Here is a 13,469-nt window from a genome sequence, read left to right as displayed (position 1 = left end):
ATTGTTGGTAATATGTTTTTTTTATATATTTCAGGGTGAAAATCCTATCTATAAACAAGCTACTTCGACATTTAAAAATCCAACCTATGCCGGAAAAGGTTAATCTACAACAGGATCTAGTATTTTTTAAAATTTTTACTGCCATTTACAGTGATGGATCGATACTGCTGAACAATGTTTAATTTACTCAGTACTATCATAAATTGATTTTAAAAAAAAGCAGTATCTGCATCTAAAAATCCAGCTTTAAATCGGTGGATATCTTAGTTGTACATAAATTGTAATAAAGAGGCCAAACTATTAGATTTGAAAGCACATGTATTGATTTTTCAAAAATTTTCTTCATTTTTGAACTCGTAAAATTTTATTTTTCTTTCCATCATAACTTCCATTAAAATATTGTTGGGAACTTGATTCAAAAGTTGTGCAAATGCTTCATGATTTTAATTCAGAAATTTGAAATGCAATTTTTCAACCTATATGAGATTGTCAGCCTCCAGAATATCTTCTATACATATTAACATTTTCTTATAATTTTGAATATTTTTTCTGTTCAACTTGTTTTGTATTTGAAAATTTTTTCCATTTTTCAAATATTAATAACAAATTTTTTTCTATAGATTTTTTATTCACTTACAACTAGGTGATGTAAATACTTCTAGTAATATACAGAATAGTCACAAAAAATCTTATGCCTCCTCTTTTGTTTATTTTAGTAAAATTTTTGTCGAACTATTGACTGTACACTATTGATTGGTTTGATTATTGTGAAAATTGGTGCTTAATGGAAAATGTTAGGAAAATCAATACAGTTTTATTAAATTTGTTCGGATTTTAATAGTGATTTTTAAGATATTCATCCAACTGTTCCGTAAACTTCCGTGCCATAATAATATAACACACTGTATTTGAATGATATTTTTATTGTTTTGAATTGAAAAATCGTGTTTCCAATTATTGCTATTGTATATATTATTATCAGGAACGGGTCTCTATGATTCTCTAAAAAACCACCCCCACAAGCAGCAAATACTACAAAAAAAATATTTTTTTCATTTCATTATATCTCCACATAATGTTTAGAAAAATTTATTGAATATAAAGGACCAGAAGATACTTCAGTGTGTGCCCGGCTTATAATAATAATAATGTGGCGTTTTCGAGGTACCATATGTTAGAATTTAGTACCATATATGTACCAATAATTGGATTAGTTGCCTTTCAGTTGTTTTTTTTAACCGAATTTATGAATTAAACGAAAATATACCTCTCCTTGTTTATAAAAACATCGCATTTCATGGAAAAATGTCTGTTTCCAAAGTTATTGGCCAATTAATGTAAACTAAGCTAAAGTAAACCTAACCTAACTAAAATATAGGTCTGTTCTTCGGTTCCCAATTTCAACGTAAATAAAAGTTTAACAAACAAAAATTAAACAATTGATTTTTTCTAACTGTACTTCTTTGTCCTCCTTGGCCATAAGCCCAAAAATAGGACCCCCAAAGTGAATCATTTTGTTTATGAGGATAAATGGATTGTACGACCTCGAAAACGCCAAACTAACGATTTTCAACCAGGAACTGTAATCAAGAATCATTTCAGGTACTTTTTTCGATTGATATTTCAAATTTCGGTTTTCCAAACAATAATATACATTTGAACTACCAGACCTGTTTTGACAACTAATTATTATTGGATTTTATCGAATTATAAATATTTTGAGGTTAAGTTGTTTCGAATTTGGATGTTTTTATCTTATTACTGGTGTACATGGCTAATACAAGAGAAGAACTAATAAAAGCCGTCAACAAATTGGGAACAGAAGCAGGAAATGTCGGTCTAGAAATGAACCAAAAAAAATCAAATACATGAAGATAGCAGAAGAAGACGAAAGAAGAATGGACCACCTAAGGACACAGGACACAGGTATCCTCGTTCAATTATTTAGGGATAACAATGAGACATACGTCTAAAGGAACGATAAGGGAGAGAATACAAAAAGGATATCAAACATATGGAAAAAATAAAAAGTAACTCAAAAGCAAGGATATTAGTGAACGAACAAAATAAGAAAATATAACATATTAATAAGACTAATGATTTCGTACGCCATGGAACCAACTGTCATAAATAAAAAGGAAGAAGAAGACCTGAAGATAATCGAGAGAAAAATCCTGAGAACTATAGTCTAACCAAATATCATAGGAGGTGGTGAGAGAAAATTGAATAAAAATAAAGAAATGGGAGGAGAAAATATAATAAAAGCACAAAGACTAATCACGAGAGGGAAACATACAGAAATGGTGAAGAGGATACCACAACGGATACCTCTATGGCCAAAAGACAGGCAGACCTGGAGATATTAAATTGAAGAAGATACCAGAATCCTAGAAATAGTAAACTGGAAAGTCAGATGAAAAAACGAAAAGAATTGAGAATAAAGCTGACAAACGAAGCTAGGACCAACAAAAAACTATAACAAAAGAACAAGGGGAGTAATCGACCCCAATAAAGGGATATAGGCGCCCCAAGCGCTTACCATACCATACCTAACCTAACCATATTCCAAGAGATTAAACGGCATGATGATGATTGGAGTACATGAACTAATTGTGATACAATTACAATAGTAATTAATTTATCAACTTACTTTGAACTTATTAATAAGAAATGTATTAATCTAAATCTTGGATTTCGAGTGTAGTTCTCAAAATACTTTAGAAATTTTAATATTCGTTTTCCGTTTTATCATAAAAGTTACTGAAGTGGTTTTTGTACAGAAAAAGTGTATCAATTCTCAAACGTTCATGGTTCAGTTTCTTGTAGGGCACCATGTAGATATATTTAAATGAAAATAACTGCCGTACTTATTTAGAATTGTCCCTAATATAAAATCAAAAAATATTTATTGTTTTTGATATTTTAAAAATAATTTTTTTTGGAAAAAATTTAATGGTTTTTAATTGTAGATTTATAAACTTATTTGTAATGCAATATTAGATCTGACTTTTTAACAATCCTTGTTGAATTTTTAAATTTGGTAACATTTTTAGTTTCGAAAATGTATTTTTGAATATTTTATTTAAAAAAATGTGCCTATTTCTCGAATTAAGTGTCTTAACAGGACTAATTATACAAGGAGTTCATCCATTTTTCATAAATTTTAAATTTCTACATATATTTTTTCTTATTATTGCACTAAATAGGGTATCTCAAATTTTTTGGTCAGTTTTTATGGTTTTAAAAAGGTATCCCAAAAATTGATGCAAGATTTTTAATTAAATAGAAAATATAGTTATCAGTCTTTATTTGTAAGTAGTTAGTAAGTTGAAGTACACAGAATAAGGTTAGGTTAGGTGTTTATTATAAAACTAACATAACTTAACTTAACAAAGGTTTTGCTGGCTTATACACATTTTTTTGTTGAATATTTTAATGACCAGCCCTGGTACAGTCTCCTTGAGTTTTTCAATCAATCCTTTTACATTTAAAGTGGTGAAAATACTAATGCCATCATATTTTGTATAAAATTTTTATATAGGAACTACCAAAGTTTCAATTACCTTTCTACTTTTTCAGAACTGAAAATGTGTGTAACATGTAACGTTCCATATTTGATAATCCTAAACTTTTAGCTGATATATTTCTTTTTTTCTGTTTTTATGAAAAATTTACCTCAAAAATGGAATAAACTAAAATCTTGCATTACTTTTAGGACACTCATTATAAAAATTTTTCATATTGGATATTTATGCTTATGAAAAATGTGATGATCAATATTTTTATACATATATTTTTTTTACAATTGTTAATGTTACTTATATATGATATTTATGTCTAACTTTTTACGAGTTTAATAAGAATCTCTAATGAATATTCAGATAAAGCACAAGATTTTTTAAAAGGACTCGTGCACTAGTTTTCCCCGACAAACCCTAATTGTCACGGTAGTTAGATTTTTCTTCAGGTATTTTTAAAATTACCCAAAAACTTGCCTTTAAACTTTTTGAGGTGCTAATTATTGATGTTGATTTTAAAGCAGGACGATTCTATATTTGATTAAATTGTCGTGAGCTTATTTGAACATTCATTTAACGAAGCGTAGTACTTAAGTAACGCAAGTCATAAATATTAGGTATGTCTTTTACTAAATTATTATTTTCCTTGTAATATATTTGTAAAACTTTTGTTTGCATGGGAGCTTAACAGCCATTTGTCGTATATATAAATATTTACATGTTTTTAGCTAATACTTTATAAAAAAAATTGTTAGCGTAACATTATGTGAATCTTATTCTTGATCGACTGTTAATTGATTGTTTAGATTTATTGAAAAAGTGGATAATAAAAGGAATTGTTTTGATAATCAACTTCGTTTTTTATTATATTCCTCTCAATTTTATTTTCCTGGAAATAACTGTATTATAATCACAATTCAATATTCGGGTTTCATTTATGAAAAATCATTATGTGTTATAACCTTAACTTCCCCGGCAGGAAACTCTTCCTCAAAGAGTGGTATTCGGCCTCAGTTAAGCGGCTATACCAACGTAAACCTGGCAGCTGTAGAACAGCGAATATAAAGAATAAATCACCACAAATTTACTGACATTGACTTTGATTCAAAGTGTAGATAAGTAGAGGAAGAATTCGAATACATAACAAACCGAATGGCACGTTACACAATGTATTAAGAGGATATTCTGGTCTAGAAATTTAAAGAAAAATCGATTTTTTTGCATATTTTCAAAGTTTATACCTTTAAGAATATGTCCTAAAATGGATTTTTAAAAATTTCCCGAGATACAGTAGATTTTGTGAGGTAGCGTTCAACCTGGCCGAGTGGAATTGTTTCTCAAACTTTAAAAGCGTTTTTCTCGAAACTACTTTTTTTGGAGTGGTTGACATAATACCTCAAGCTCTACCCGACTGATTTCCTTGAAATTTGGTGGAAATCTTTTTTGTATATCTATCGAGTCTGTATTTCAATTTGGCTTATTTTTAAAAAATTGAAAAAGGTCAAAGAAACGGGCAAAATATTGATATTTCGTGTCGACGCCATTTTGAGAGTTTTTGTCAGTCAGTCAATGCGATAGCGACATATTTACAGATTGAGAATTTTTCAAATTTTTATGTTCCAGTTCCATTTATGGGTGCTATCTACTATCTATCTACTGATAGAAATAATTATGGGTGCAGGCTGAATCGTAGAAATATCACCAAAGGTTGGTCAGGGTAAGGGAGGAGGTGCTAATTATCAATGCAAGATCTAACCCACGCTGGAGAAGCGAAAATGACTTTATTTGAAGAATAGAAAATAGGTTAGGTTAGTTTATTCCAAGGTCAAATTCATCGGAGGGTTGTAACCTATATCGAAAAATTACCCAATTTTCAAACGAAAAAATATGAAGGAAGCCTTTGCGCGCCCTATTAATACATGTTAACAGAAAAGGCCAAAAAATGACATATTCCAAGGTCAAGGTCATCGGAGGATTGTAACTTATATCGAAGAATTGCCTTTTTTTCAATACTTACGTCTGCTAATTCAAAACAAAAGCATTGTTAAGATTTTAATCAGAAATAAAAATATAATAATAAATTATTTACAATATTCTAATCTAGTGTTTTAAAACAGTACAAATTCCATAAGAATCTCTAACTAGATCAGGTCCACATTGTTCATTTTCTGCTCCCAATAATTTCAATTCCGCTTTAGGCTTTTCTTTTATTGTTTTTTTGTGTTTTCTAAGCACTGATTTGGGTTCTACGTTACGAGTTGCGATGTATTCTTCCTCAGTTGGTATAGTGAAAACAAAATGCCTCGATATTCTGGCGGACCTACAAAAAATTAAAAAAATATTTCATTAAAAAAATCTGTTGGTTGGCGACAAAGTAATTTCGTCATTTATGAAAGTTTGACCATTTAAAGGATTCTGCAAAATTCGGAATAACTGGTAATCACTTCCCGGCCAAGCTCCAATAGTTTCCCACGAGTTGCTAAAGATGTGTGAGGCCTCGCGTTATCAATCTTTCCGATTAGACAATTCTGGCTATTTTTCTTTGATTGCTTAAATCAGTTTCATTGTTTGTTGACAGTAAACATCAAATTTGTTCGTTTGGCTCTTTGGAAGCAGCTCAAAAAAAATAACATCTTTGTAGTCCCACCAAACTGACAGCATGAGCTTTTTTGGTTGTTTTTCAGCTTTCGATGTGATTTGTGCTGGTTCATCGTGTTTGCCCCATGATCGTCATCAGCAGTGATGATTCTTTTCTCTCATTTCGTTCATATCGCAAATTATGATACTACTATAATCTTTACAATTCCTTTTACGTAATTGTACAATTAGAAGATGTAAAATTACAACATTGAAATTTTTTTATAGTTGTTTCAAAGTTTATTTAGTTCCATTGATCCCATAAACAATTTGAGTAACCTAGAAGGAAATTTATCTCCATATATTTTACATATCAAAGTTACAAAATTCAAAGCTTCAAAAGACCTTTTTTGGCCGTTGGTGCAAAGCGACTGAAGTGAAGTTGATCCCTTATTATTTATTGTAACTGAACTAAATATACGTTAAACCACGTAAAACAAAACCTAACCTAACCTAATCTAACCTAACCACGTAGTAACCATTTATTTTAACTTGACATGCTTTCCCATTGTTTACCAATAAGAAATTTCTCAGGTTTTGATGGAAGTCGCATGGTACTAAGTAATGATCATTTGAATTTTTAGAGTGAACCCTTCTCATTTTGTTCCGTGTCAATTTTATGTGTACATTTTTTTTATTAAAGATGATTGTTCAATTTTGTTAAGCAGTTTAAAATTATTGTTGTAAAATGTTGATATGCACTCCGACATAATTTAAATTAATTGATAACAAATCTTTTTAAACAGTTAAATACAAGAAGTCAATGACAGTATCGAAACACAAACGTAAAGAAATATAAATTATAATACTGATGGTTCAGCAAGTCAAATTCAATGTACAAAAATTATCATTGATCTTGAAGATCTAACCCATATAAAAGGATCTTATTTCATAGTTAACAAACAATTCCAAACTTCTGATAAAAGATTTGGAACGCAAAGAAAATGATATCAGAGATATCGTGTGTTGAGAGTACTTGTGCGCATGTGTATCATTGTGCGGATGACCTCTTGTATGTGTGGAATAGCTCATGCGCACGACACGTGGCTTGACAGGCAGACAGTTCTATGTAAGATGTTCTATTGTATAGATGATTCTTATTAATAGGCAATAAAGCCTTTTTTATTAAGAGTGATTTTTTGAGTAATCACGTACCTTAACATCATGTTTTTGGAAATATATTTAATCATACAAAACGTAAATCGTTATGCGATTGAAAAGTTATTTATCTATAGATTTTTGGAAATATATATATAACGTGAATATATAGTGCATTCTCAGTGTTATTTTAACAATAATTTTACATAAATAAAAAAGTATATACTGTTATTAAAATAAGTTTTAAGCAACTTTAGTAGTAATGTTTGATATAAAATTGAAAATAGAAGAATTAGCGGTAGGTAGGTATTAGTAGATTAATACATCATATTTTTTTTCAACTTTAAAAATTTCCGCTTATTGTCCAACCCCTTCTGTTCACCCCCTCTTAATGATTCAAATTTCATGACTACATTATGGAAAGTAGAGAGAAAGAGGAGTATATCTTATGGGTAAAAAAGTTGAAAAATGTCCAGCTGTGAACGATGAATAACAGTTCAAAAACCTTCCAGAATGACGCTGGTGTAGGCAAAAAGTATGGTATGAATTTAGCAATTGTAGGGGAATTGAAGTACACCATGTTAAAATATTTAATATCCTTTTTGAGTCAAACAGTTCATTATTCAAAAAATCAAAGGCTTGTGTGATACAAAATATTAAATATTGTAGTAAATGTAACCTAAAAGAAATTTACCCAGAAGCTAATGTGACGCCACCCTTATTTAACGCATTTCTAGGCACACTATTCATATACACATATTTTTCTCATTCTCTCTACCCTTCATACTAGACTCCAGGGTGGCTGTCAACGAAACACACGCAAATTCCTTAAATTAGATCTAATGATCAAAAAAACCTCTGCACCGATATCAAATTACTCAAATAAAACACATTATTTGAAGTAATTCTCTTGTTAACATTTCGCCTTCGTTTTTAAAGTTCTGAATGATACCTTTTTATCCTAGATAAATTGTCAAATTCATTGTTCGTTTTTTACTATTTTGACCTACTGACCCCTACTCTTTGTATATGATGCTGTTGTGAATCGATCAGAGACCTTCGAAATCTTATTTTTAAAATTATAAATATATGGTGAAAAATACCATCTAGATATTTTTTTATATATCAACAAATATACTTTATTATTTCATTTCTATACAAGAGACTTTTACTTTGAAAATTGTAGTGGTACTCAAACTGTGTTTTAATTATTTTATTTAGAAAGGATGCACTAGGATTTATTTAAAAAAGTGTTAACGCGTTAGAACTATTTATTATCACATTGTGATTATAAATTATACACCAATAAAAAGAATCTATAAATAAATATTAAAAAAAAATAATTAAATATAAATAAGTAACTCAAAGGATTCAATTATCATTTCATTGACTATTGCTTATAGGAGTTTCACTTCATCTTACTTCAATGTTTACCTTGTGTGACTAGGAATTATAGTTGCATCTGCCTTTAGTACTTTGATACTAGGTGAATTAGCTACCACTACTTCTTCAGTAGGTGTAGGTTTAACATCTGCACTAGGTTTAGTTAAATCCACGTGATAAGGAGCTGTCTTTGATTCTATGAAATGTTGGGTTTCTAATGCTGTATCTGGAGCTTGCTGTTTTTTAACATGCTTGATTCTTTTCAAATGGCTACCTTTAGGTATAGACTTTGACAATAATAAATCTAAGAGAGTGGGGTTTGCAGCTTCTGCTATTGTGTGCGTTGGGATCACCATTATCAAAAAATTGTCTAGATGGGCTCTGACATTCCATTCTCCTGAAATTAAAAATATTGACATCGAGGAATAACATCCAAACTTTTCTAGACAGAAAGTATTTTTTTCACTACTACAAAACAGTTTTTTGAAAACTATAACTAATAGAAGTTAGAGATGAAGTAGTTGACACGACTACGAGAAGACTTAAAGAAAAGATCTACTTAGTCAGCTTAAAGTAGATGTATTTCAAATATCTGTTCTTAAAATTAGATCTGAGCTTCATCTTTATAATATATAGACACATTGGAAGAAGTTATTTAGGTTTTCGTAGATTTTTTCTTAGATGATAGAATAGTTAAATAATAAATAAAAAAAAATAATTAACCAGGGAACTGTTAAATCTAATGGCGGGACCATTGATAGTATCATCGTTTTAATTGTTTTTAAAGGATGGATAAAAACTGGAAAATAACTGCTAAAATGATTTATAAATTAAATTATAAATACAGGAATTATCAAACTGATAGATAACGGATGGCAGATAGTGATATTGAAGTATCTTATAACTTTCGCCGATCTCATATCATTCGATGAGAAAAATTACTCCAGTTCCAGAGATTTTTTTATGCAAAAAAAAATAAAACAAAGTGTCTCAAGCTCCTAGAGGAAAAATTGTTTCTTACAATTTGATTATTCAATTACCTGTTGTGAGAAAATTTTGCTAAGGGAACAAACACCGAAATAAAATGTTTAAGCTCTTTTTTCTTGATCAAACATTCAGTTAAATAGGAAACTTCAATAATGAGAAAGTATCAGAAATGTGGAAACACTACTAACGTAAAAGAGATTGTTCATGCAGTCTTCGGACTTTTATACATGGTAGAAGTTGGAAGAGGTCAACATCTCAATACAAACGATAAAGAACTGATGGACTATCACTGCTGTAATATCTCAACGCAGATTTTAAACACTTTTGAGAACCAAATATGACAACTTAGCTCCTATAAGGAAGCTTTTATTGTATTTGTAAAGAGATGCTCTGCTAATTACAGTATTGGAGAATATGTGACAAGATGTTAGAAGCTTTCAGAAGAAAGTGAAGTGAAGTTTTATGCAATATATTTCTTATAAGCAATATACGATATAAAAATATAAAGCTTAGCTGATACACGTACATTTTATACACATAATATGGAGACATATCCCGGAAAGACGCCGGACGGATCTTCTAATTTACCGAACTTTGTGACTAGTTTTTGATTAATTAAAATAATAAACTAACCGGGAAGGAACGTTACTGTAGATAATTATTTCACTTCAGTACGTCTAGCTAAATATTAATGACAAACTTTCAATAATATTCTATGTAAAAATGAAGCCGGAATAGCACATCAGTTTATCGCAACAATATCCTCTACGCAGTAGTATGTTTGTCTATGGAAAAAATAAAAGCAACTGCATTTTTGCTTCATATGTTCCAATAGCTAATAAAAAAATACCAGAAACATGAAGTAATAACTATTTACAAAACAACAAAATAACAATTTTACAAAAGGAGTGATTCCATTCACTCCTTTTGTAAAATTCAGTATTTGGTAACAAAAAACAGTAATAGTTGGTCATTAACTGTATTTCTATCTTTATCGAACATCGCCTCATCAACTTCAACACCAATAAAATTACAGATCTTTTTAAATCATTCCAAGCAACTATAAAATAACATTTCTCTAAAGGCCGCTTGACATGATGCAATACAACGTGCAATGCAATGCAAGACGCAATATTTCTTGATCAAAAGCATGTTCAGTTGATTTTTTTATGCAAGATCTCTCACTTGCAGCTTTATCGGTTTGATGTCGTTTGATTGCGTGCATGTTGCGATTCTAGTGAGAAATCTAGTTACTTTTGGCTCAACAGATTAGCTGACTTTCGTAAAACTATATTTTCATTGTTAACATATACGTAATATTCCTATATGGACAGTTGGTATGGGAAAAAACGTGCCTACGTTACGGTGCCGACAATATTCATTTTCTCTCTCACTTTATCTATACTGCGCATGCTTGAGAATGCGCAGAACCGAACTGGAACCCCGGAGGATAGAGAAAGCGTTAACATTCTGTCTTCCTTAGTCGGAACAGCTTCCACTTATAGAAACTGTCCATATAGATGTATTACATATATGATTGTTAAGCTAGGCACAAAATATTAAATGAAATTTGAGGTTAGGATTTTGATTAATACTCTTTTCTGTCTATCACAGTCCAAAAGCAAATTAGCAGAAGTTATAATTAATGCTGGCAATGAACTGACCACTTTTTTGGATCATGTCAAGCGGCCTTAATACGAGAAATTGAGCATCTATTACAAACCTATACCCCTCGTCAAAAAAATGATGATGTCAGTTGAATTCCAGTACGGTCAATAACAACAGAAACTGTACAAACAGAAATGATTTAAATTGTGTCTTATCAGAAAAAATCAGTAACGATGCTTAATGTAAATAATATCGTGTCTATATGTGCAACCCTTAACGAAGAGTCCCATAAACAAATAACATTTTATTCATTTTCTTAAAATACGAAACTGTTTTTTTTTTAAATAAAATTTGTACGAATCACATTTTTTACGTAATAGGTATTCTGTATACTTTAGAAAAAATCGGACGCGACTCCTCATTCCAATTAAGATGAGAGAAGATAAGTTAACGACAATTTATTTTTATATTTTATCGTGAATTTATTGAATGTATCATGAAATTTAGTTCAACTGAAAATAATAATAAAGTATTGAAGTAGTTCTGAAGTTTTTGGAACTAAAAATGCGGTTTGATAATATTTAGTTTTGAAAAGATTAATCTTTTCTCGAAATGTGCGAAAAAAATTTTACCTTCTTGTCGTTGATCATACAATACGTTAGCATTAAAATCGGTACGTTTGTCTTTTTTGTTTGGCACTGGTGACGCAAAAGTACTGTACGCAGTTATGCATATAACTATTAACGAAACAGTAGATTTGACCATTATTATCGGACTCTTCGATGCAACACACACTCAACGAAAAGTAACGATCTACTGTGAGTATCTGTTTATGATAAATTCCGCCTTGTTTTGGCCCAGACTCGATTTACCGTATTAAAGACTAGGTCGGAGCAGATAGGATTTGTTAAGGGAAAAATAATAAAATACCGGATTCTAACGCAAAAACCTACAAATTATGAAAATTATATTCGATAGAGATGACGCTACGCTACAGTGATGCTGGAACTGTATAGTTACAAAAAAGAAACTGGACATTCAACCTGATAGATAATAGAAGGTATATGAGTTAAAAAAAGCAAGTTATTATTGTTACACTGAGAAAACTATAGATATAATAAATCAGTGGTGCACTTACGACTATAAAAATTTACTGAATCAAAACATTTTAGAAAAGAATAGATATAAACATTTTTTATTGTGAATAGTTTAATAAAAAATTTTCACATCGTATGAGTTAGGTTGTAAAATATATCGGGAGTCTTTTGGCTTTTCAGTGACTCTGCTTCTATACTTTTTTTTCTCACACAGTTCCGTTGTCCAGAATATTCCCTAAAATTTGAGTAAAAGGAGGTAATTCTCCAATTCTCGCTTCTAGTTCGTTTCCCTGCCTATTCCATCTCACACATTCATACAGGACATGGCCCGGATCATCCCTTACCCTACTTGTAGAGCATAGATTTTCGGGAGTTTTCTTATCCTATATGTGAAGGAACCAAACAATCCATGTCCCCTTTTTCTATGTCGCTAATGAGTGTCCTTGTCCACTGTGCCTTCGTATCCAACGCATCCCATCTCTCCTGCTATTTCCTGAACGTCCTCCTCCTCGACATTCTTCTATTATCTTCTCGCTAAGTCTGCTTCCTGCTGTAAATAAAGAACACCTCTCGACAACCATGAAGTCGATGGGAGGAAATCACGCGATCACCTGGACTGCCTCAGCCGATACAATTCTATAGGCCGAGACAACCCTTAACAATCCTTTCCTTTGCTGTGTTTCTCCACCTTCATAGCTTCCTTACAGACTGGAGCCGCATACAGGAGGACGCTGTGCATCACTTGACACAAAACCCTGGGCTTGTAGTATCTGCTCCTATACTTATATACCTATACTAAAAATATTTTGTGCATGGCTCTGCCTCCAAAATATGTAGACTCTTTCCAAAGGGGGTTTTCTGTGTCACTTTCCAAGGTAACAGAACTACCTCTTCGAGGTTTCTAAGTCTTTTGCTGAGATCGGCAGGTCGTTTGCAGAGTAGATGCTCAGCTGTATCTATGACTTGATTGCAGATTCTGAAGTTGTCTTCTGCCTTGCTTATCATCTTCTAAAAAGTATTTTTATGTTCTATATTTCTTGTGATGGCCACAGCCGTGCATATGTTGAAATAATTAGAGATTCTTGTTGATGCTTTGAATATAGTTGACTTGTCTTTGTTTTTCATGTATAGACGAAACCCA

At 31.0% G+C, this 13,469-nt stretch overlaps 2 protein-coding genes across 6 annotated transcripts in view; one reads left to right on the top strand and one right to left on the bottom strand.

Moving 5' to 3' along the window:
- Positions 1 to 4,370, top strand: part of LOC130447799 (integrin beta-PS) — a 43,308-nt gene extending 38,938 nt beyond the window's left edge. For all 5 annotated transcript variants that reach the window (XM_056784824.1, XM_056784833.1, XM_056784841.1 and 2 more), the window contains exon 14: positions 35 to 4,370. In XM_056784824.1, coding sequence (XP_056640802.1) covers positions 35 to 103 — 69 coding nt within the window. In that variant the 3' untranslated portion in view covers positions 104 to 4,370. The remainder of the gene's footprint in view (positions 1 to 34) is intronic.
- Positions 4,371 to 5,557: 1,187 nt separating this feature from the next.
- On the bottom strand, positions 5,558 to 12,051 carry LOC130444829 (uncharacterized). The gene is made up of 3 exons (XM_056780100.1): positions 11,864 to 12,051; positions 8,688 to 9,033; positions 5,558 to 5,838 (listed from the first exon to the last, which is right to left on the bottom strand). Exons 1-3 carry the CDS (start codon positions 11,994 to 11,996, stop codon positions 5,619 to 5,621), a joined length of 699 nt encoding a protein of 232 aa, XP_056636078.1. The 5' UTR covers positions 11,997 to 12,051; the 3' UTR covers positions 5,558 to 5,618.
- Positions 12,052 to 13,469: the final 1,418 nt, after the last annotated feature.

This window comes from Diorhabda sublineata, chromosome 1 (genome assembly GCF_026230105.1).
Source record: "Diorhabda sublineata isolate icDioSubl1.1 chromosome 1, icDioSubl1.1, whole genome shotgun sequence".
NCBI lineage: Eukaryota > Metazoa > Arthropoda > Insecta > Coleoptera > Chrysomelidae > Diorhabda > Diorhabda sublineata.
Note: the sequence above shows the minus strand (reverse complement) of the source record. Positions and strands in the feature narration are given on the sequence as shown.

What these genes read in the sequence shown, in the direction of transcription:
- LOC130444829 (XM_056780100.1), bottom strand. Translation starts at nt 11,996, where the DNA reads ATGGTCAAATCTACTGTTTCGTTAATAGTTATATGCATAACTGCGTAC. An exon ending in GTATGATCAACGACAAGAAG is followed by an intron (nt 9,034 to 11,863) that starts GTAAAATTTTTT and finishes TTTTAATTTCAG; the next exon opens with GAGAATGGAATGTCAGAGCC. An exon ending in ATAATTCCTAGTCACACAAG is followed by an intron (nt 5,839 to 8,687) that starts GTAAACATTGAA and finishes AATTTTTTGTAG; the next exon opens with GTCCGCCAGAATATCGAGGC.